This window comes from Cricetulus griseus, chromosome 3 (assembly GCF_003668045.3).
Source record: "Cricetulus griseus strain 17A/GY chromosome 3, alternate assembly CriGri-PICRH-1.0, whole genome shotgun sequence".
Taxonomy (NCBI): Eukaryota; Metazoa; Chordata; class Mammalia; order Rodentia; family Cricetidae; genus Cricetulus; species Cricetulus griseus.
This window is the reverse complement of record NC_048596.1, coordinates 242045574-242071069: the sequence shown is the minus strand read 5'-3', so window position 1 is coordinate 242071069 and position 25496 is coordinate 242045574. Positions and strand designations below refer to the sequence as shown.

General features: G+C 43.3%; 1 protein-coding gene across 1 annotated transcript in view; it reads left to right on the top strand.

The window, feature by feature from the left end:
- Nme8 (NME/NM23 family member 8) overlaps nucleotides 1–13047 on the top strand; it is a 53014-nt gene extending 39967 nt beyond the window's left edge. Inside the window, exons 16-17 of the mRNA XM_027409260.2 lie at nucleotides 9716–9832; nucleotides 12657–13047. Of these exons, the coding sequence (XP_027265061.2) occupies nucleotides 9716–9832; nucleotides 12657–13047 (508 nt within the window). The remainder of the gene's footprint in view (nucleotides 1–9715; nucleotides 9833–12656) is intronic.
- Nucleotides 13048–25496: the final 12449 nt, after the last annotated feature.

Sequence of the window (25496 nt, the reverse complement as noted above, 5' to 3'; positions counted from 1 at the left end):
TCACAGCAAATTCCCTGATCCTCTGCTGTCTTTCACAATGTTTCCTGAGCCTCAGATTCAAGAGTATTTAGTAGACATATCCACTGCGACAAGGCTCTATAATTCTGCCTTTTGATTGCTGGTGGTTTTCTGTAGTGGTCCCCATCTATTGCAAAGAAAACTTTCCTTGATGAGGGGTGAAGACTACATTTATCTGTGGGTATAAAGAAAAGTGTTCCTAGAACTGTTGTTAGGGATTATGCTGACTTAGTAAATTAATGGTTGTTGATTCTCTTTCAATAACCATGACCACCAGCACTGAATATTTAGCTAGGTTTCCAGTACTATGCATTGTTTCCCTCTTGTTAAACAGGTCTTAAATCTAACCTTAAGGGTGATAACCCAAAGGGTGCAGTACACTGCCTCATATGCATGAGTACTAAATCCCCTTGTTACAATGAACATGAGTCACGTGAGATACAGAGTGCAAAATTGATGACTTAAAAATAAATCAAACCTGCTCTCCCTATTTGTGCTTAAAAGCAGACTTTGAATATCTACTGTATGTCTCTGGCTATGGACTTTCCAATAACAAATCAGTCTATGTGTGGAAAGTTGTCATATTCCTGGGCCAACATGAAGTTCGGTGTCCACAAGAAAGTGAAAAACACTCTGTGAGGAAAAGAAAAACAAACAAACAAACAAAAGCAAACAAAAAACTTTCAGGAAGGTGCCTCAGGGATAGAGGAGCATACTGTTTGGCTCAGTTAGGCTTTCTATTGCTGTGAAGAAACACCACAACCAAAGCAACTTGGAGAAGGAGGGGTTTATTTGGCTTATACTTCTACATCATAGTCCACAGGAACTCAAACAGGGCAGGAACCTGGAAGTAGGAGCTGATTCAGAGGCTATAGAAGGGAACTGCTTACCAGCTTGCTCCTCGTGGCTTTCTCAGCCTATTTTCTTACAGAATCTGGATCACTAGCCTAGTCATGGCACCATCCACAGTGGCTGGGTGCTCCTGCATCAGTCACTAATTAAGAAAATGCCCTACAGACTTGCCTACAGCCCAATCTTATGACATTTTCTTAATTGAGGTTCCCTCCTCTCAAATGCCTTTAGCTTGTGTGAATGAATGAATAGCAGGAGGCTTCTTGGCAGACCTACATTCTGCTTATAGCTTCTGTTGAGAATGAGTCTTTCTTCTAACATCTGTATTGCCCCCTTTTGTTCAAGGGCATTATCATTGATTTGGAGATTTCCATTTAGTGTATAATTCAATGCAGAACTGTGAGGTATATATGTTTCATGGGTAGGATGCAAATGAGATAATATTGAAATATACCTGGAAATGTTGGCTGAAATTTCAAATTCAGAGATAAAGAGGCAAGAAAGAGAATTCAGCTTTTTAAAGTTTGTAAATACATACAGACACACACACACACACACACACACACACACACACACAAATGCTCTTGATGCTTTTGTGTAAAGAGATCCTTTGTTGGATGCTGCATTGTGGTGCCTTTTGTGCTATGTAATGTTACTATGGGTGTAGTATTATGAGTCTCTTTTAGACATTTAAGATTCATTTTTCAACTCTTGCTGTATGCTGCAGAGTTAGGTATACATAATTATTTATGCTGAATGAGTTTATGATGGTAAGAACAGAAGATAGGAAATGCCACGTGTCCTAGGTCTATTGAGAAAAACAAGAGTGATTTCAGCACATGGGTATAGGAAGTAGAGCAGGAAGAAATGAGACCCAAGTTATCCAGGCAAGACACTTAGCTATAATCAATTTGAAGTATTGCAGAAGCCTGAACTAACACGGGAACAGTAAGTTTAAGATGGGTGTATGATAAGATGATTCTTAGAAGGCTGCAGTGCTCCTGTGGGATTTGGCTGCTGTAGTACCAAAGAAATGAGAAAAGACATCTCCTGGCTTCAGCCACTGAGTAAGTAAGCTAATAATTCTCAGACAGAAGATTCAAAAGAGAGAAGTCATTAAAAAAACACCATGTATTCTTTGTTGGTCAAATTGGCTACTTGATATCCAGAATCAAAGATAAATCAGGTTATTCGAGCTAGGGAAGTTGAAAAGACTCTTGTGCAGTGATATCAAAAAAATGTTTGGGCATGTGCTTCTCCTACTCCTGGGACATAAGAACATAAGCATATTTTTTCAAGAATCTTGGAAGTAAAGATTTGCAGGAACCTGGAAAATTATAATTCAATATAAGGGCAAGCTAAGATGGTTTAGAATGCTATTGCATGTTCACTTGTCTTGACTTCTCAAGAGGATGACACGGGAAGACACTAGGTCTCTGGCTCCAAAGAGAAAAGAGAAAGTTTTACAAATTATCATGTTTATCTGATTTATTTTTCTATATGACATCTGAATAATGATTAAATGCATTTTTATCAAAGCTGAAAACCAGTCAACTAGAAAAGTGGGAACATTGCTTGGAAATACTGCTCACTATCGGAGAAATACACAATTGTTTGTGCCTAATGATTAGGCCTAAAATGCATATAATAGACTGTCTGAAGTCAGGAAAGGGCTAAAGGAAAGTGTCTTTAGGAAACCAGAGCGTGTAAAAGTGCTAGTGTATATATTGGGGAATTTAGAAAAATTTACAGACATCTAGAGCAGTAGGTATGCTCATAAAAGACATGGAAATCATAAAATTTCACCACTGGCTGATCAATGTACTCAGTTTAAGCAGGAAGTGTGTTTTGACTTACAGAAGCAAAACTGTCAATATCTTGACTAAACATTTGAGTTTAAGCACAAAAGTAATCTGTAGATATGGAGAGGTATTTGTTGCTGTTGTTGAAGCTGGCTTTTAGGAACATTGGCAAACTTATAGATACAAAGCAAATTTCCACCAATCAAAAAAAGTACATAGACAAGCTCTCATAATAAGTCTCCCTGTCATTATTGGGGGGTTGGTGATCTAAAGATAGTGCAACTCAAAAGCTTACTACAAGAATTAATATCTAGAGCATACACAAAAAATCAAGTAAATGAACTACCCAATTAAAAAAAATCAAGCTACAGATTTGTTCAAAAATGCTGAAAAAAAGAAATATGAATGACTAATTAACACTTTAAAAAATGTTCAATAGATGTAACCATTTTTAAATTAAATCTACTTTGAAATTTAATTCACCACAGTCCAAAATGTTAATATGAATAAATTAAATCTTAACAAATGTTGGCAATGATGTGGGAAAAGTGGAGCCCTCATTCACTCTTGAAAGGAATGCAAACTGGTCAAGCCACTACAGAAAACGGTGTGGAGATTCCTCAAAAAGGAACTGCCATTAAATGCAATCATTCCACTTCTGAGCATATACCAAAGCACTGCATATATTACTGCCAAGATACTTGTTCATTCACACTTATTTTTGCTTTATGCAATCAGTGTAAATTTCTACCAACTGGTGCACGTGGTACGTGTACATAGCAAAATTTTTATCCAGATGTAAACAAATATGGAAATTGCAGATGCATGGGTGAAACTGGGAAAAAATTATACTGAGTGGGGTAACCCAGGCAGAGAAAAACAAGTGTGTGTTCTCTTCCATATGTGCATTTCAGCTTTATATCATTATTTTGTGAGTTTGTTTTAGAGTTCCTGTGGATGACAGAGTTGGGAAAAGACCACCGGGAAGGGGCACCTTAAGAGAAACAGGATAGTAGATCAGATCATAGGTAATATGCAAGCAGAGGGGGCAATACATGTGTCAGAAAAGTTTAAATTGAGAGAAGATGGGAGGGTAGTGGAGAGGGAGTGGGGAGGGAGAGTCAGCTAAAATGATGGGGGTCTGAAAGACCTACAATCTTACAACAAAACAAACCACTCTAAAATTAGTCTATAACACTGAACTTATTAAGTATATATATATTTTTCTTTTCACAGAAGTTTGAGAAGGTGGTGGCGAAGTTTTCATCAACATAAAATCATGAGATACAGCTTTCTCTAATAGCCAAAATTCCTCCAAGGAAAAGACATGTCAAGATGAAATCTTGCATAGCTATTCCTGGCTACAATAAAAACTGTAATCCCCCCAAAGGTTCAGATGTTGATTTTTTTTTCAGCAAGGACATAAAATGGATTATATACAGGCATCCAACAAGATACGACACAAGGTGAGGAGAAACACAAACTAGAGAGAAGTCTAGTGTGGGAGCAGCCTGCAGAGGAGTGACTTGAGAAAGAATGCTGCAAACTTTTGACACTTACAAAGTGCTCATAGGTTTGACAATAAACTTTCCAGCCAGAAAGTCTAAGAAGGTGAAATATGGGTAGACACATTGTTTTCAATTTTTAAAAGATTTGTTTTATTTTATGTGTGTGATTTTATGTGCTTGGATGCTTGTATGTGTATTGTGTACATACCTGGTACCTGCAGAGGAAAGAAAAGCGTGTCAGGTCCCCTGGAACTGGAGTTAAAAATGGTTGTACGTGGGTGCTAGGATCCAAACTCAGGTCATCTGCAAGAGCAACAAGTGCAATTATCCCTTGAGCCCTCTCCAGCCACAGAGACTTGTTTAATTTGCATTCTCACTATGGGACTGTGTAGACCATGCTCCTAGCTCCCTGAAGGTATGATGGTGACACTGTCTGCAGAAAATGGAACAGAAATAAGTACAAATTTTCATTAAGTTTTATCTTTTCCTCTCCTGGGTGAAACTGCAGTGAAGGACTCTGGAGCTCACATCCAGGTTAATGTTCAATTCCCAGCCACTAGATGTCACTGGCTTCCCAGTCCACTCAACAGTGTGCTCTGTCTGGCGAGTTAGGAAGTTCTATGACCTGTTCCGTTTGATGTTAGTAATAGATTATTCACTTGAAAACTGTAGTGCTCCAACACCACTTGATACTACTGAGTGATACTTGTGAATGGTCCTTAACAGTGTAAAATCTAGTTACATGAGAATTGTTAAGGAAAACATTTCTCATTTTTAAAATTCCAAGTGAAATTTTAACTTTTCTTAGACTATCACATGAGTATTGTATTTACATCATTCTTACCACTCCCTCTTCTGCTTCCAACTCTTCTCATGTTAGCCCAACTCCATCTCAAGTTCATGATCTCTTCTTTAATATATATCCTGCTGGTTCCATTTGGTATGGCTTCATTGTATATGTTTTTTGGACTGACCACTTGAGATTGGATAATATATCAGGATGCTTGACCCTGAAGAATACTGAATATCCTTCTCCCAAAAGTCATTAAATGCATGTAGCTCTTCATCTAGGCCTTGTGAGATTCTCCCCCTCATTCCCCACATATATTGGCATGTTAGTTGGTATAATTTTTCAGGTCTAGTTTAGGTAACATAGTGTTGTGATTTCATGGATACAGATTCTTTGCGGTATATAGAAGACACAATTTTCCAGAAGTCTTGCTGGTCCTTTGGCTCTTAACATGCATTCCATCTTATAAGATGTCCTTGAGTGTAGGGATTGTGTTTCAGATGTATCAATTGATGTTGGGCACCCAGCATTACTTGTTCTCTTAATTTTGACCACTTGTGGCTTTCTGTAAAGATCCCCATCCTCAACAAAAAGGAGATTCATTGAGGAGGAGTAACACATTCACTTATCTATGTGCACAAGTATAGGTATTTAGAATGTAGTTAGGAAGTAGGGCAGTAGTGGCAATAGTAGGGTTTCCTCTACTTGCTGTGACCCAGTCTACTACAAGTTCTTAACTTGGTTTAGCAGACATAAGTTCCCACCTATTGAGTGGGATTTAAGTTCAACTAGTTTGGTATTGGTTACCACAAATGTATTAGTGCCACTATCATGTGCTTGGGCATATCTTGCTGTGTTGGTCATTGTTGTGATTCATAGGCTTTACAGATGGATCTATTGATTAGTTTTCAACCTTAGCAGCTTATACAGAACCTTTAGATACTAAGAGAGTCCTCAGGGAAGAGGCTTTCAGGTCAGTTCCAGCTCAATCCCTCCAAGCCCTAGGTCTGATGTTTAATTTGCATTTCCCTAACAGCTAAGGATTCTGAGCACATTTTAAAGATATGTCCTAGCCATTTTTCCATTTTAATACACTGTATTAGCTTTTCTGCTGTTTTTCAAGACAAGATTTCTCTGTGAAGCCCAGATGTTCTGGAACTCATGTTGTAGATGAGACTTGAACTCAGTATAGCTGCCTGCCTCTGCCTGCCAAATGCTGGGATTAAACATATTTGCTACCATGCCTGACTGAATATACCTTGTTTTTTTAGTTGGGATGTTGGTTTTCTTGAGTCTTTGTTGAATTCTTTGTATATTTTGGATATTAATCCTTTATCACATATATAGCTGAAAAAGGGTGTCTCCCATTCATAAACTGCTTAATTCAACAGACAAGCAATTGGCAAACATTTGAAATGGAATAAGTTAATGAATAAATTTTTGTGACATGGCAAGAAATATGAACTTGCAAGCACAGGATTTTAATCAAAACGTTTCAAGGATTCAGAATTTCTAGCTAAGCAAGATGATGAAGTTAAATGAACTGCAAACATGTAGATCAATATCACCTGAGTGAGTGTACATCACTACAGCTTTATGATATTTGATGAAGATGCCAAAAATCCAGACTGGACAAAAGAGTACATCTTCAACAAATGGTGGTGGAAAACTGGATGTCCACACGTAGAAGGATGCAATTAAACCCATATCTATCGTCCTGCACAAAAATCAACTTCAAATGGATAAAGAGCCCTATGTGTACTTTAAATTATGTGTTTTAGCCGGGTATGGTAATGCATGCCTTTAATCTGAGCACTCAGGAGGCAGAGGCAGGCAGGTCTCTGAGTTCAAGACCTACAGAACAAGTTCTAGGACAACCAGAGCTGTACAGAAACCTTTCCTGGAAAAAGATAAATATAAATAAATAGAAGATATTTTAATATGTGTGTAAATGTACATTGGTTCCCAGGGAGGCCCAGATGAGTTCCCAGAGAGTGTCAGATTCTATAGAACTAGTGTGACAGGTTACTGTGAGTCTCTCAACACAAGTGTCAGGAACAGAGCTCATTTCTTCTGCAATTAGCAGCAAAGGATCTTAACTTGCTGAACCACTCTTTCAGATCACTGAGTTCATTTAAGAAATGGAAAGCAACAATTCGCTCTCTATGGATTGTGTTAAGAAACAAGTATAGTAAAAAAATCTCTCCTTCACCACTTCTTTTACATACTCCATCAAACTGGGCAACACTGTCCTCTGTTTCAAACAGCCCGGATGTGTTCATGATCCAACTATGTGGCATACTGTAATTGCCTGGAAGGTAGTTCAGAACTTTGAAAATATGAGAACTCCTTTAAAATTACTCTGACATCTTGCCAGCAGATGGCAAGCTATGCTCAGTTGCATATATACATGACTCTGTCTATATAAAGATTTCATAGGCAGCATATAGAAAGACCATTTATTCTTGTGCTGTTAGAGTGGGGGTTTTGTTCTGCTTTTTGCTTTTGTTTTGTTATTGTTGTTTGGGGTTTTTTGCCAACTTTAAAGAAGCTAGAGTCATCTGAAATGAGGGATCTGAAATGGAGAAGAGGCCTCCATCATATTGGCCTGTAGGTAAGTCTGTGGGGCTTTATCTTGACTAATGATTGATGTGAAATGGCCCAAGCCATTGTAGGCAGTGTCACCACTGGGCAGGTAGTTGTAAGTTGCATAAAAATTCAAGCTGAGTAATTCATCAAAGAGAAATATAGCAAGCAGCATTCCTCCCTGGCGTCTGTGTCAGTTCCTCTCTCCCCCTCCTCCAGCCCCCAGCCCTGCTAACCACATCTTTTTTTTTTTTTTTTTTTTTTTTGGTTTTTCAAGGCAGGGTTTCTCTGTATAACTTTGGAGCCTGTCCTGGAACTCACTCTGTAGACTAAACTGGCCTCGAACTCACTCAGATCCACCTGCCTCTGCCTCTCCAGTGCTGGGATTAAAGGCTTGTGCCACCAACACAGCTCCGCTGCTAACCACATCTTGCTGAGCAGAACATTCTCATGCAGCCTACTTGCAGTTTTGAGAGATCCATTGTTTTTAACGACATATAACAGATTGTTTTAGCTCAGTAGAGCTTTTAAAATCTTTGGTAATGGAAAATTTTGAGACTCCTGTCCCCTTTGCCCACCCCTGCTTCGCCACAGCTGTGATTTTCTAAACCTTAACTCCTGGATGGAGCGTCATTTCAGGCACCAGCCTGCTCTCCACTGCCGGCATATGAACAACTTGACCTGACCTTCACTGGGGGGCATTCTCCTGTTCCACATGTGGGTTTCTGATCTTCTGGGGGATGGAGTATCAGTTATGATTAGCAAGAGCCCAACACCACTGGATTGCCACCTCTGCTTTTTGGGGATGTTTGTTGTTGGTTACCTGGGGATGACAAACCCAATGTGATTAACAAGAGGCCAGCATCACTGAGCTGAAATCTTCTGGAAGTATTTCCTTCTGGAACTATTGTCTAGAGAGGCTGAATGCTGTAGCTCAAGCTGGCAGCCAAACTTGGTGATGTGTAGGAGCTGTAGGATTGAGCAGGTCATGCATAGCAGTACTTTGAGAGGCCAAGAGAGACCATTAGTGAACATGCAGCCTCAGTAACAGTGGAGACCCCAGAATTGAAGGAGTCATGGAGAGAAGCTACTCTTAGCACTGTGTGCCAGGATTGGAGGCCCTGCAGTGAGGGCATGGTGAATGAAGGTACAGCCTCAATTTTAGTGGAAGTCAAGGATTTGAAGGAATCCAATGGCAGGCATGATTACACTTATGCAGTGACTTAAACTCAGTGTGCACACCGTGATTAACAGGATATTGATTATCTTCAGAGTGAAGCCAGAGGATGCTTGACAGGACACTTGTGTTACTAGCAACAGCCTGAGGTGCTCTCCATTGGCCTTAGTGTACCTGACCATGCAGTGTGAATAGAGGAAAGGGACAGGGCTCTAGGAATCCCAATAGGTTCAAGCTGCACTAATTAGAGTGAAAGCTGAAGACCCAGCATATTTTCTGAGAAATAGAATTCCTGAGGGAGGAATAGGGATGGCTCCAGAGGAGGCCATGACCTGGCTAGCCAATAGCATGAACTGATATGAGCAGACATCTTCTGTGGGTTGGGCATCACTAGGCATCAGCTGATTCATTGATTCAAGCTTAAGTTGTGTTTAAGGATAAATAGACTTTGGACATTTGCCCTTCAGAATGGCTGTCATTCTCATTTTAAGTACTGGTTCACAGCTGGATATTGAAGGGGTTGCTACTGGGAACATTTTCCTAGGTATCTGAGGTAGCAAGGCTAATTTCTCTGCCAGTTTCACCCTACCTTTCCACATGTGGACACTGGGCACTGAGTAGAAAAAGACCTTTCTGGGCAACTTGGTCTGCTTCTATGCCTGACTCCTCTTGGCTACCTCAGGCAGTGGAACCATTATTTATCCCTAGTGCACAAATGGGCTTTGGGAGCCCATTCCCTATGGAGTGATCCTCTCAGCCTAGATACATGGACTGTGTGTCAGACTTTGATGATCCCCCATGGGAGGCCTCCTCTCGGGGGAGTGGATGGCGGTTGGGATGGGGGACTAGTGGGGAGCATGAGGATGGGAGGAAGAAGGAACTGGGATTGTTTTCAATTTAAATAAAAATTTAAAAAAAGAATGCTAAGCTAGCAGAGATGAAGGCTCCATCCTCAAAGCCATGGGCTGCTGTTCTCTTGTAGTTCTTTTGGTTTCCCCAGCAGCAGCAGCAGCAGCACCATCACCATCACCCACTCTCACTCGTCCTTGTTACCCCACCCCTGCCTTCAAAGTGAATACAGGGCATTTGGGATTGACAGGTGGGTGAGACAAGGATTTTTATTTCTTCTAGAGCGTTGTTCACAGTAATGACAAGACCTGGCCTCCTAAACAGGCCTGTGCCTATATTCCTGCCCCTTAGTAGGCCGTCCTTAACCTTAACTTTAACCTCTCCAAGACGGTGACCCTGGAGGCTGAGAGAAAGCTTAGACCTCTGTTTGGAGCAATATACCACCCATCTGTGTGCCTCAAAGGAAGCTACAGACAGACTGAGAGAGGAATCTCTTGAGATTTAGCAGCTGGGGTTCCAGGGACCAGTTGCTGGGATACCTGTCTGTGCATCTTCTATCCTGGGCTCCTGGACTCTCCCCTTCCTCCTGTCCTTTGTGCCTTTTCAAGTAAGCCAGTCTTTTCCTTCTGCAACACCTCAAGGTTGACCCAGCTTCCTCTGAAGAGCCTCCCATGACCCTGTAGGGCCCAGCCTGCCTTCTTCCCATCCCCTCAACCTCTCTCACTTCTTTGTCTCTGTTTGCCACTCCCTGCTCTTTAGTTCGGTACTTTGAATTCTCTTCTTAATATAGTGGCCTCACAGGAGAACAGAGTTTCAGAGGAGGATGGCCTGGTTGGTGGTAGATTTGGATAAAGAAGGAGGGGAGGGATCCCAGCCCTCTCCCTTCCACAGTTCTGGTTCCTGGAAACAGCAAGCCCATCTTTGTGCCTAGACAGGTGCTCTTGTAGGCAGGCAGAGTGGAAAGTGGAGAGGGTAGCTAGGCTGCGTCTCTCCACAGGAGATACTGTCCTTATGTCCTGTCTGAGCCTGATATGGCCTGTGCATGCTCGGTTCTGTAGGGAGTCACCCTAGCCCCGCCCAATAGCCCTGGGGCAGGTACCAGGTGGATCCGGGGACTCGCCCAGAAGGGCATGGTGAAGGAAAGCCGGGGTGACAGTAAGGGAGCTTCTTAAGGGGCTGCACGTGGGGACCCGGGGCCCTTTTGTTCTGGCCGCGCTGGCTGGGTTCTATAACCTAGCTCTGGCCTGTGTTTTACCTTGGTGTCTTCTGGAATAAAGAGACATTAATCTTACACGGTTCCATTGTGTCGGCATCTGGTTCTCTGGCTCTCTCTGCTCCTCCCTTACCGGTTCTCTCCAGGTGTTTGTAAACCCTTTGTTTCTGTTTCTCAGCTATCTGGCACTGTTGTGGAGACAAACCTCTCTTCAGCTCAATAGGTAAAGGATGAGGATGGGGTGATGTGGGGTTGGTAGGCAGGTGAGTCTTCTTTGGGACCGTTGCTTAGGTAACAGCTGATCCAAACCACATCCCCTTATCTCCCTAGGAGGCAGCTGCTGCCCCTAGGTTCTAATGGCATCTGAGTTCCTCACATTGAACTGCTCTGCTGCTTCAGCTGCCTGCTGGTCATGCCCTGTAAGCCCAATGCCACTCTTTGCTGAAAACTGCAGTTGTTCTTGCTCAGACCCTTGTCATACTGCTGACAACATCTGAGATATCCATGGCAATCCCATGTAGGGAATACCATAACCACGCCTGCTAGGAGCTGGCTACAGGTATGCCTGACCAAGCCTGCAAGGGCATGGTCAGGGTGAAGTAGGGAAGGTTTAAGGGGCGCACATGAGGAACTGCCTTTTCCTTTTCATTCTGGGCTTGCTGTACTTACTCCTGCCCTGCCGGCTGGCTAGGTCGCTCTGTAAGTAAGGCTTCTCCCTAATAAATACCCTTATATTTCTTCCTGACTCCGTATTGGTAATTCCCACATTAGTCCCATGACAGTGCATGAACCCCATGGGACCCAGAACATCCATGCCCACTGTGCATCTCTACCTTGGGACCTATTTGAGTCCATACCAGGATCCAGAACCCTCTCATATTCCACACCTCACTGCCCTGTTTTCTTATCAGCCTTAGACATAGTGTCCTCCCTGCAAACAACCCCATCATGACTCAGTTCTCTTCCTGGGGCTACTTGTCCCTTGCTCTTTCTGGGATTTTTTCTTTCTTCCTGGGATCTTAATGACAGAAGTCTCCTTTCATATCCATCTGGGTACAGGGTCACATGGCTTCTAGTTTGGTCACTTTCTAATGGGGAAGTGCACCCATTTGCCCATGCTTCTTGCATTCTGTAACCCCATCATGGTTGTTGCAGGACTGAAATGTGACCTTGTTTTTGGAGGCACATTGGTTTGGGGAGCCCTGTAGTATCTATGCTGGACTTGCATCCTGCTCTTGGGGAAGGGCCTTGAGAGGATTCCTGCTAGGGGAAATGGAGTTTAGTAGTCAAAAGGCTGAAAACCCCATGGATTAGATGGGTTAAGTAATATGAAAATTGCTCAGAATGTGCTCAGACTAATTGGAACAGCCACTATGCAATGCAATGCTAAGGAACTGCATTCTGGTTGGCAAACTTACACCTCTGTTAATTCCTTGGTTAAAATAGTGTTATGTAATACATGACTACGTTTTAATAAATAAAATCCAACTAGTCATTGTAAAATAGGCCTCATAGGATGTGTGTGCCCTTTTTGGTGCCTGCTTTGTGTTATTAGCTCTCAGGTTTCTGCCTGTAGCCTCCTTGTCTTCTATGGGCACAAGTCTCATGTTGCCAGTTCACCATTGGATTTTCTTTTTTTTGGGGGGGGGTTCAAGACAGGGTTTCTCTGTAGGGAGACACCCTAGCCCCGCCCTGGGACAGGTACCAGGTGGACCCGGGACTATAGGAAAGCGAAGGTGATGTAAGGGAAGCTTCTTAAGACGGCTCGTGGAGACCTGAACCCCTTTTTTGGCCGCGCTTGCTGGGTTCCTGTAACCTCTCTCTGGCCTGCGTTTTGCCCCTGGTATTTTCTTGAATAAAGAGACTTTAATCATCAGTTGGCGCCCAGCAACCCTGTGACCCGGGAAGAGCCCACTGGGTGCCCAGGAGCGGCAGGGAGCACCCCGCCGAAGCATCTCCACAGTGAGTTCCCACCGCGGGGCCACCGGCACCTCTCCACCCCGCGCTGCCGCCACGGTGCATCCCCCCCTCCTCCCCGGCCTCGCTCCCCAGCCTGCCCCTGGCGCCACGCTCGCACCCCATGCCCGGTCCTGCCCGGACCTCTGACTCCCGCTGCGGTATTTCCACACCGCCGGTGTGAGTCCCGCCTGCCCACCCGCAGGAGACCCGGCCCGGCCTTGCCTGGCTCCCTGGCCGCCTGGAGAGTTCTCCTGTGCACTCACTTTAGCTACGTGTGTGCGCTTAGGGCCTGAATGCAGGAGCTGCCTGCGCGCAGAGGGTTTTCAGCTTTCATCCACAGGGAAAGCACCCTGCCACCATTCCCCTGTTCCCGCCTGCCTGTCTACACCTGCGGCCACCGTCTGCTGGGCCAGACCCTGGCAGGGTAAGCTTTTCAACTCTAGCTGTGGGCACAGCCACCTGCCTGACGCAAATACCCGCCAGGTACATTCTAAAGATTTCCTTGGCGGAAAAAGCAATTTTCTGTGAGTCCGATCCTACTCTAGATAGATGCAGCTGCGCCGCCTGCTGGCCAGACATGGTTATTGCACCCGGAAATGGAATTACCAATAAATATGGCTGCATTTCCTTTGCAGTTAGACATGTATAGCATATCTTATGCTTATATGCATTCACTGCATATAAGGGAGGAAGGCAGACTCCTAGAACGGCAAGCCGCCAGGGACAGAGTTGATGCACCCCTCCAAAAAATCCTAGGAGAAGGTATTTATGCTGACCCACAGATTCAGGCTGAATATGACGACCATATGCTGTCCCTATGCAGGACAGCAGCACTAAATGCATGGGACAAGGTTCGTGAATCAGGAGAACAACTAGAAGCTTTTGCGAAAATAGAACAGGGACAAACAGAACCATTTAAAGACTTCTTAGACAGATTGACCAGAGCAGTAGACAAACAGGTAGCAGATCCAACGATACGACATTCAATTGTGTATAGCTTAGCTTATGACAGTGCAAACCCAATGTGCAAAAGAATACTTTTGCCTCTAAAGATCAGCTCAGCTCCACTAGAAGAATGGGTTCTGCATACTGCCCATGTTGACTGTAACATACAAGATGCTGGAATCTGGGCAGAAGAAGCTGTCCCAAGAGGTTTCAACAGACAACAGGAGATTAGAAAAGATAGCAACAGAAGGACTTGGGAAGGAAGAGCACCTTACAGGGGCTCACACAGGTATCGAGAGGCCAGTGCTCATTGCCACCATGACCCAGAGCCTTGCATAGGAAGAGCACGCTCCAGGAGTCCACGGAGGCGTCAGGAGAATAGATGTTTCAGCTGTGGTAAAATAGGACATATAAGGAGAAATTGTAGACAGAGAATTTCTAACGATTCCCCACGTGACAGGTCATTGCCCTCTGGGTTATGTAGGAGATGTGGTAAGGGCAAACACTGGACTAACGAATGCAGATCAACTAGGGATTTGCAGGGGAACTTATTGGCACTGGGAAACTCGGAAGGGGGACTCCAGCAGGCCCCTGCCCCGAGGACAGTTCAATCATTCCCAGTAACAGTGGAAGACAATCTCTCGCAGGACGAAAGATAGTTCCTTGCCTATGGTGGAAAATGACACTGCTCTAGAGGGTAGTTTGAATAGTGATGAAGAATCACATGTGACTGGTGAAAATGAGAAACTCATATTTTGGCAAGCTGCTATTAATGATAAAAGGCCTCAGTTGATAGTTAAAATTAATAATAAAGTTATTTCTGGCTTAGTGGACACTGGAGCTGACGTCACTATTATCACTCAGAAAAGTTGGCCTAAAAAATGGCCGCTTAAAGAAGCAAATGTACAATTTTTAGGAATTGGAACTCTATCTAGAGTTCGACGGAGTGTTAACTCGGTGGTCTGTATTGTACCGGAAGGACAAAAAGGAATACTGAAACCTTACGTAGCAGCTATTACTATAAATTTATGGGGTCGTGATTTATTACAGCAATGGAATACTCAAATTAACATCCCTCCAGTGTCAGATACGAATTCTAGACAATCGCTGGATAGTAGAAAGGATCAGGTAAGATGCCATGGAAAATGGTTACCAACTATCCAGGCTGTACAGACACTAAATACAAATGGCAGGCCTTCAGAGGAACCAAAGGCCCTGGCATTGAAATGGCTTACAGATTAACCAGTCTGGATAGGGAAATGGCCTTTGACCTCTGAAAAGCTTGAGGCTCTAGAAAAGTTAGTACAGGAACAGCTAGAGGGCTGGTCACATAGAGCAATCTACCAGCCCTTGGAATTCTCCTGTATTTGTCATCAAGAAGAAGTCAGGTAACTGGAGAATGCTGACAGACCTGAGAGCCATAAATAAGGTAATTCAGCCTATGGGCGCTCTACAGCCTGGAATGCCATTGCCTTCCTTAATACCTAAAGGATGGCCGATCATAGTAATTGACCTGAAAAACTGCTTTTTCACTATACCATTACAAGAAAGCGATAGAAGTTTGCATTTACAGTGCCAACTCTTAATAACTCACAGCCAGTTCGGTGATACCAATGGAAGGTTTTATGTCAGGGGATGCTAAATAGCCCCACCTTGTGTCAACAATGTGTACAACAACCTTTGGAAATAATTTGTAAAAAATTTCCATTATATGGATGATATTCTTTTAGCAGATTCTAGTGAGGAAACTTTGGAATGTATGTTTAAAATGGTGAAGGAGGTTCTGCCTAATGGGGTTTACAAATTGCCCCAGAAAAGATACAAAGAGGAGATTCTATTAACTATTTAGTATATAAGATAGACTTATGAAGAATCAGGCCTCAAAAGGTACAAATTAGAAGGGACAGTTATCAAACTCTTAACAGTCTTCAGAAGCTACTAGGAGAAATTTCTCAATTACAGATGATTATTGGTGCGGAAGGACATGACTTAAAGCATTTAAAAATGGCACTAAAAGGTGATAAGGACTTAAACAGTCCACGAGTATTATCTGCTGAGGCAGAAAAAGAGCTACAATGGGTAGAAAACAGAATATTGGATGCGCATGTAGATCGGATAAACCTTGATCTAGACTGCATTCTGGTTATCTTGCCATCCAGAGAATACCCTTCTGGGATTCTGATGCAGAGGGAAGACACTATATTGGAATGGATATTCCTGCCACATAAGCAGAACAAAAAACTAAAGACGTATATAGAAAAGATTTCTGATTTGATTTTAAAGGGCAAATTAAGACTTCATCAGTTGACTGGGAAAGACCCAGGAGAGATTATAGTACATTTAACTAATGATGAAATTTCCTCCTTATGGAAGGATAATGAATATTGGCAGATAGCTCTCACCGACTTTTTGGAAACAATTAGTAACAACTATCCCAAAACCGACAGAATTAAATTCATAAAAAAGACAGTTTGGATTCTTCCACGCATTGCAAGACAAACTCCCATTTCTGGAGTTCTTACTTTCTACACTGATGCTAACAAAACAGGTAAGGCTGGTTATAAAGCAGGTGAGGTAAGTAAAGTAGTTCAAAGTCCATATACATCTGTACAGAAAGCAGAATTATATGCAATTCTTATGGTGCTTATGGATTTTACGGAACCTCTTAATATAGTTACTGATTCCCAATATGCAAAGAGAGTCGTCTTGCACATGGAGACTGCAGAATTTGTCCCTGATAATACTGAACTAACCTCGTTGTTCTTGCAGTTACAGGAAACAATCAGAAATAGAAGTAACCCACATTACGCATATCAGATCCCATACGGGTCTGCCAGGCCCACTGGCACAAGGCAATGACAAGATCGATCGTTTATTGATTGGCACTGTGCTAGAAGCCTCAGAATTTCATAAAAAGCATCATGTAAATAGCAAGGGTTTAAAGAGGGACTTCTCCATCACTTGGCAACAAGCCAAGGAGATAGTGAGAAACTGTCCTTCTTGTTCCTTTTATAACCAAACTCCACTGCCAGCAGGATGTAATCCTAAAGGCCTTCGGAGGAATGAGATCTGGCAAATGGATGTCTTTCACTTTACAGAATTTGGAAATTTGAAATATGTGCATCATACCTTTGACACATTCTTAGGTTTCCAATGGGCTACTGCTCTCAACTCTGAAAAAGCTGATTCCGTTATTACACACCTACTGGAGGTGATGGCAGTTATGGGCATACCGGCGCAGATAAAAACTGACAATGCTCCAGCATATGTCTCCACAAAAATGGAACAGTTCTTCAAATATTATAACATTAAGCATGTCACAGGTATACCACACAACCCTACAGGACAAGCAGTCGTTGAAAGGTCTAACAGGACACTTAAGGAGATGCTCCATAGGCAAGCTGGTAAGTCGAAACCCCCCAAACATAGATTGCATAATGCTTTATTAATGCTAAACTTTCTTAATGCCAATGACAGTGGACAAACAGCTGCGGAAAGACACTGGACTACGGAAAAAATTGCTGAACTGAACCAACCAGTGTATTTCAAAGATATGCTGACCTTGGTATGGAAACCTGGGCATGTGTTACATTGGGGTAGGGGTTTTGCATTTGTCTCCACAGGAGAAGAAAATCTTTGGATACCATCAAAATTGATCAAGATTCGAGTTGAGGAAGACAACCCTCTTGACAAGGATGACTGACAGGTATTTACTGAGGAACCCTCCTCCAGAAGTCAAAGGACACTACATGTGTGGATACTTAAGGAAAGAACATAGCTATAACCATTGAACAAAAGGAACGTGCCATACAGTAAAATTTACAGCTGTCTCTCAAATAACTCTATGTCTCTTCATTTCCTAGTCCCTATTCAATTAAATCGATGCTGGATTTAGAGTTGGATTTGGCTTTCCTACTCTAAAATCCAAGCAAGTTATTTAACAACATTTAAAAGTTTCTGGTTATATCAAGAAGCCAATTGCTGTAATACAGAATAAATGAAGAATAAGAGGACTATCTTTGTCTTTTCTTGGCTCTTTCTTTCAAGGCCTACACCCTCTCATAATTGTTGTTCTTCAAAAATTGCCTTTCCCAGTACACATACATGAACAAGCGAACATTTCTCTGATGACACTTATGTTTGAGTCCCATATAGCCAACAAGAACCAGCCTGACAGCAATCCCTGCATGCTCCGGAAAAAGAATTGGACTATACCTCCCTGACTGCACAGGATTCAACTCACTCCGTTTCGACTGACACTCCAACCAGAACCTCGGAGTAATGACTTCAATCAAGTTGAGCATTTCAACATAGATCTTCAATCAAACAAATCTCATCTAACATGGACTAGACATAACTCATTAGAGACTTTCCCTGTGCTAGCATTGTTTTTTCCACAGGGCCCCCACATGACTATCATCGTCCCATTTCAGCAGGAAGTAACCTAGAAGATGCTACGCCCCCGTTCCCCATTATTGTTTATTAGGGTAGTGTAAGCCTAGTTAAGAATGACCTTCTTATTGTTTAGAGTTGGGATTGGAAGAAGGTGTTCAAGTAAGATACCTTTTCCACATGACTTTAAGACTTAGCTGGAATAGACATAGGATGTGCCATAGCAGATTATTGTATCTTCTTGTATTTCACCTTTATGATTGTTAGTTTTGGATATTTTACACTATTAAGTTTTAATCCTCTTTTTAGACTAAAAGGGGAATTGTAGGGAGACACCCTAGCCCCGCCCTGGGACAGGTACCAGGTGGACCCGGGACTCGCCCATAAGGCCGTGGTGTAGGAAAGCGAAAGTGATGTAAGGAAGCTTTTTTAAGATGGCTGTGGAGACCAGAGCCCCTTTTCTGGCCATGCTTGCTGGGTTCCTGTAACCTCGCTCTGGCCTGCGTTTTGCCCCTGGTATTTTCTTGAATAAAGAGACTTTAATCATCATTTCTCTTTGGCTTTGGAGGCTGTCCTGGACCTAGCCCTTGTAGACCAGGCTGGTCTTTAACTCGTAGAGATCTGCCTGCCTCTGCCTCCTGAGTGCTGGGAATAAAGGCATGTGCCACCACCACCTGGCTTCACCATTGGATTTTGACTTTGATTGCCCTCTTCACTTCTGGCTATGTAAATAGAACTATGTCAGGCTCAACATCTCAGGCAGCTATTTTTTTGGAGTCTTCTTTTGCCCTCCTGGCTCATACCCAATCTGTTTGGGAAGATCTGCTAGATGATCCTTTGCAATGAACCCGGAATCCGGCTTTTACTGGAAAATTGGAAGCTTCAGTCTCTTCCCGTCATGGCTGTCTGGTTCAGTGCTTGCAGCTGTCCCCCTCCTAGCCCCATGCTCCTATAGTGTTCCATAGAGATGAAGTCCTGAGCCCTTAGACCACTTAGCCTTTGGGTACAGCTTGTTTCCTCTGAGTGTGTTAATAGGAATACTGAGGCAAAGAGAAAGAAAACCATTCTGTTGGCAGAGAGAAAGAAAACCATTCTGTTGTTTTGAGACAAGATCTCAATATGAAACTTACTATTAGGCCCAGTCTGACCTTAAACATTTGTTCCCCTTGTTTCCACAGTTTGACCTCTAGGACAGCAGCCAGAACCAACTATAGAAATTTTACAGCCCTCTGTTTCACACATGTGCTCACTCCCCCCACCACACATACAGTTTCTATAAGCTTTTCCTTGAACAAAAACAGATGTTAAGCTCCTTGCCATGCTAGTCATTTTTCTCTTTCTAGCACATATTGTGTTTGTTCTTTTTTGTTGTTTTTAAAGACAGGGTCTTGCTATATAGCCCAGGCTAGCCTCAAACACATAATCCTACTGCCTCATTCTTCTGAGTGTTGGGGAGCTGTCTTCTATCAGAGCTTCCATGTGGGTGGGCTTTCTGTATCTCTGCAGCCAGGTCTTGGAGCTTTCCTTCTCCTGGTGATCTAGGGACGGATCCACACTTGAGTCTTCACCAGGAGAGCCACACTACCCCAGTCTCCTCCTGGACATGGCTTAAAGTGGGGCAAAGGTCAGATTTCTTTTGCTATAGAATTAGGCTGTGTGCCTTGGACCCTCCAACTGATGGACCTTTGCACTACAACTCTGACAAAAGACTAGAGTTTGGAGACTCACATCCTTTTTCAGAAGTGGACCACTTCTCTACCACATGCCACAACAGACTGCTTGCTTAAGCATCTCCTGGGAATATTGGGGGCAAATCTGCCTGGAATACTGGGGTGGTATTTGGAGGCAACCTAGTGTAGGGTCTTCACGAGCCCTCTCTCAACAGGTGACTCCTGCACCCAGTTCTGGGATGTAATGTAAAAGTGGGATGCCAGGGCTGGTGGACTTTGTAATGAATTTGGTTATCTTTTCTGCACCAGTATTAGCACCAGATGCTGGAAACAGCTTTTGGATGGCCACTAGGTGGCAGCTGTGCTGCAATGTCTCCAGGGCTCAGAAAGGACACCATGTCTATTTATTGCAAAGTAGCCTCAGACTGTTCTCCTGAGAGGTCTTCCCCTTGTGGCTTTTCTTGGAGACCAACAGCATTCCTGTACTGCTGGGAACTGCTTCAGCCCTTCCTTCAATGACTGCAAAGGAAGTTGGTGGGATAGAACCCACAAAGTCAGTAGCATGATCAAAGTGCTTAAATGCTGGGTGTGGACAAATGTTTGACATTCTGGTTAGGAACGTGTGTATGTTGGGGTATATCCACTTCTAGGGACCAATGACATTTATACGTCACCTTTGAACTTTGACCAGTAATGAACCTAAGACTTTTACCCTTCTTGCTAAGGAAGGCCATATCTTCCACAAGCCCTGCTTTGGGTCTGATAGCCTTGCGGAAGTAACACAGTTCTAAACATATTCCTGTTCTTGAAAATATTCCTACAATTTCCCTCTGTATCCTGAATGGAAGTGGTGGCTCTCTCAGTGTTTAAGCCACCAACCAACCAGGAAGAGGTAATGTGGTTTGCTAAGAAGTCAGACTCTGCAGTAATTAGGGAAAGAAGACGAACAATAGGGAGAAGTGAGTCATTTTCTTGACATGGTGGCTGGTCATCGGCGGGCACAATGGTTCTGAGTGGATTCTGTGCATGAGTGGTCATTGGTAACTGTTGGGCCCACATATGGTGCTAGCTACACCTAGTGGCCAACATGTCTCCTGCCCAGTTTCCTTGAAGGGACTAGGACAGGACAGGAGAGGTCTTCTGAGATCCTTCCTCAACAGGAATTACGCCCTACCACAAAAAAATGTGAGCAGGCTCCGAATTTCTTCAGGAGTCTACAATATACATTTGGGGGAGATTTTAGTAGGGTAGATTAGAGCAAATATTGATTGATATTTTTTCACTGTGCTTTCTTTATTTTTGCATAGTAGCCTAAAATACTTGAGCTTCATCAGATTTTAGTTGCTCATTCTTCTGTCATTTTCAAGCAGACAAAACTGGGTAAAGCTGAGATGTGGGAGTCCTTTGTTTTCTCCTTGTGGCGAGACTGACACACTAGTTTCAGGAAAGACATAGACATCCAGAGCATTAGGGCATCTTTGTTGATGCCCAGGATTTGATTCTGGGCCCAAGGTGTGTGTGTGTGTGTGTGTGTGTGTGTGTGTGTGTGTGTGTGTGTGTGTGTGTAGCTATTCTGATTTTGGTAGCAAAATCCTTTCACAGGCTTGGGGTGGGTTGGGAGAATAGATAAAAGCAAAGATAGTCCAAAACATTAGTTTTGATTCCTAGAGTTTCCTACATAGCAATAAAATACAATCTTTGCTTGCTTGTAAATGTACTTTGGAAGGCACTACAGGAACTAGAGAGTAGGAGGATAGAGTCAAAGGCAGCAGTAGAGGTGTGGGGTGGTACCCCAATGACATTTCTGGGGTCCCGTGTGTTCCCACCATTGCTCCTTTGGTTGGCCCTACCTTTTGTGCAGTTTCCATTGAAATAGAGGCTCAGAGCCTTGCTACTTGTCTTTGTTCTTTTATGAAGAGACTCAGAATGTAGCTTAGTGGCTGGTCTACATCGAATACAGTAATTAGTAAGTCAGGTGTGATTCCAAGAGAGTTAGCAACATGGAGCTTGGAGGAAAGGCTGTTCTTGGTCAGCTTACCTGAGACTGAGAAGGATAGGTACTGATTTAATTGTAGAAAGTATAGAAAATTTGGTTATGACCAAAACAGGACATCAAGCCTCCAGTTCTTTTTGGAGCACAATGATATCCCTGTCAGCACAGTGTATGTAAATGTTACAGCTCTAGAGGGAAAGGTATCCTAGCCACCAGAACCCAGGTCACACCTACAGCTCTGCCCTGGTGGGGGATGGTTTCTCTGTAGTAATGTAGCAGTTCTGCTCCTCTCTGAGAGAACCATTACTTCTCTGCTCCACTCTGCTAAGAGTTTCCCAGCAGAAATGTGGCAGTTTTGCTCCTGCTCCAGCAAAATTTGTTATTTCTCTGCTTGGCTCCACTCCTACAAAAAGAAGGATGTCCCTCCATCCTCATTCAAGATATTTGTTAGGAGGGAAGAATCCAGGAGAGTGGCTGCCTCTGCTAGGGGATGGAAAGGCAGCTCCAAACTGCACAGGTACAGGGGTTATATAGGGCTTCTTAGGGGTTTTCCCCTAAGAAGAAACACTCTGGAGTTTTCCCAGAGTGAAGATTTTCAGTGTGGGAATTGGTCAGATCTCAATCCTGAGCTTGGATGATCTCAGAGACTGGATAGATTTCATGCTCAGGGATTGATAGGTTTTTCTGCTCAAAGACTGGTTGATTGTAATGCTGAGTTTGGTCAGGGGCAGAGTGTGTTTCTTTGGCTCTGGTTTTAGGGTCAGAATGTGTTTCTTTGGCTCTGGTTTCAGGGTCAGGGTGTGTCTCTTTGGATGACTCTTTTACCTTACAGTGTATACACTACGGTACAGTCCCAAGGAAACAAGTAACTAACAGTGAGGGCCAGGCTTAGCTGGTATGGGAGGAATTTAGCCACTGGGACTAGGTTGTGGGCAGGACCTAGTAAGCAGGCCCAGATTGGATCTTAGAAGATCTGCCTGAAGGCAGGGCTTCTCTGTTGCAGAACTGCCCTCCAGCCTAGAGTGCTGAACACAGACTTCTTGGCCATTTTCTTCAGTCTTCTGTTTTGTTCTTTTTTCTTTTTTCATTTTTTTCTTTTCTCTTCAAATGCCACCCCATCACTAGCTCCTTGACAGCAGAGTGGGAAGGGCTCTTCTCTGGAGCTGGGTGCTCATTCTCCAGAGCAGCTGTGGCAGGCTGTGCTTCTTGCTCATTAGTGTCTGAAACTAGTACTGATGGTGGTGACAATGGTGTTGATGACGGAGAGGGTTCCTGGCCTCCAGACCTGCCACTCTTTGTTCTTGAACATTAGAGACTTCCTTCATCTCTGAGGCTACACAGTGGCCTTATGCCTAGAGGTTATGTCTTCAATTTTTCTTCTTTTGATGGGTTAAAAGTTGCCAGGGTGTAACTAGGATGGGAAAATAATTTTATTTGAAACAAGAGACAAAATGATTCTGTATTCCTTACTGTGCCCGACTTCCTCTTAGAAATAGAACTGAAGTTCTCTTTAGAGTCCAACCAAAACCCTGGTTGGACTCTCATAACTCTTGCCAACCTGGTGTTTGCATGGAGGTGGCTCATGACCACTGCTTCCTATGATGTTGAATCAGTATGGGCCCAGAGCCTTTAACATCAGGACCTCTGTCTATACCACCAAATAAAACTTTCAGGAGCTGTCTGCACCAGATGTTTGCTGTGTGTGGTTGTTAGGAGAGTGGACTTTTTTCATGACCTCATTTAATATTAGTCCTCAAATTCCAAGTGTTGGGTCCAAAGACACTAATGGTTTCTGTGTATATAAGAAAAAATATACATAGTGCAAATCTTACTAGTGACTGGCATGCCTTGGGAAGGAAGAGTTGGGGTATACTAATCACTAAATAGTTGGGTACATTGGCAGACAGTCATTGAATAACTTAAACATTCCCTTCTGCAGTGGGCTGCTTACAGTAAGGGATTCTGGAGCGCTGGTGAAGAGTGATCACCATTGGCTGGGAAATTCAACAAAATCAGTACAAATTCATCTGGCAACCCTCGCCTCGGCTGTCTACTGTTTCCAGTTTAACTGCATGGCAACAAGGATTATTGTGCCTGTTGTTCTTTTTGGTCCTGAAAACGTATCCTACCAATCCTATCTTCCACTAGCATTGGACTTCCTGGATCTGTTTTAGGAAGTAGCTCCTCTCCCTCCACCCACATTCACACCATTCAGGTCTTCTTTAATTGTTTTCTCCAATGTGTGTGGATCCAGGGATCTCTGGCTTGTACACAATTTACAATAGGAAGGTAGTTGGGTGGGGGAGGGTAAAGGGGTTGGACTGGGGAAGGGAATTTTCATTTTCAAACTTAAAATACTGTAAACATGCTTTTCAGAGACCTGTGGGATTTTTGCATAAACTACAGTGAGGACAAATAAGTGATTCTCTTCATCAGGGACTAGAGACCCAGGGACATTTGACTTTCTTATGGCTTAGGGATCAATTATATTTAGTGTAGAGGAACAAGCTTCCTCACAGCTATCCTAACAAACCTCGAAAGGATTAATTGAGCTGTCTGTCAGCAGCTGCCAGTGCTCTGGCTGGGTCAGAGAAATGGGATGGTCCCACCTGTTTCTCTTCAGGTGGCAGATTATCTGCCTGGTTTTCAACCCCCATAAGCTTCAGGCATCTGCCTGTCTCTACCTTCCCAGCACTGGGATTACAAGCACAGCTCATCTGGCCTATCTATTTTGCATGGATTCTGGGGATCACACTCAGGTCTTCATGCCTACTAAACTATCTCCCCAAACCACAGTTTAGTATGTTGTATAATATTCACTACATTCTTTCAGTTAAATATCTGGCATAAAATTAGATTTATAAAGTCATCTCCATCTTTTATTGCATTCACTTTCATACTTAAAATATTTTAAAATTATCATTCATTAATTTTTCCCAGCCTAGTCACAGTTACTCTTCCCTTCTTCTTCTCCTCCCAGTCTCTTCCCCCAATATCCTCTCCCATCCCTCTCTTTCCCCTTCAGAAAAGTACAGGCTTTCCGTGTGTATCAGCCAGACAGTGGGATATCAAGTTGCAGCAAAACTGGGTACCTCCTCTCCTATTAAGGGTGGATGAGGCAACTCAGCAGGAGGAAAGGGTCCCCAAAGCAGGCAACAGAGTCAGAGACACACCCCCAGCCACAAAATTGCAACATATGTGCTGAGTGCCCAGGTCAGTCCCATGTAAGTCCCCCGGCTGGCAGTTCAGTCTTTGTGAATACCCATGAACCCAGGTGAGTTGACCCTGTGTGTTTTCCACTGATGTCCTTGCCCCCCCTGTCTCCCATAATCCACCCCCTTCCATGGGATTTCCTGACGTCCACCTAACGTTTGGCTGTGGGTTTCTGCATCTGTTTCTATCAGTTTCTAGGTGAAGCCTCTCTGATGAACAATATATGAATATATAGCTGAATATCATTAGCAATAATTTCATTGAATTTTTTTGCCATTCATGTTTGGTTCCATCTTAGGTCTCTTGTCTGTTCAGCCTTTGGGTCCTCACCCTCCAGGCCATGGGTGGATTCCCTCTTGTGGTATAGGTTTCAAGCTGGACCAGTCATAGGTTGGTTATTCCCATAATTTCTGAGCCACCTTTGCCCCAGCATATCTTGTAGGCAGGGAAAATTGTAGGTCAGAGCTTATATGACTGAGTTGGGATCTTAATCCCTCTGCTGGAAGTCTTGCCTGGTTAAACGAGTTGG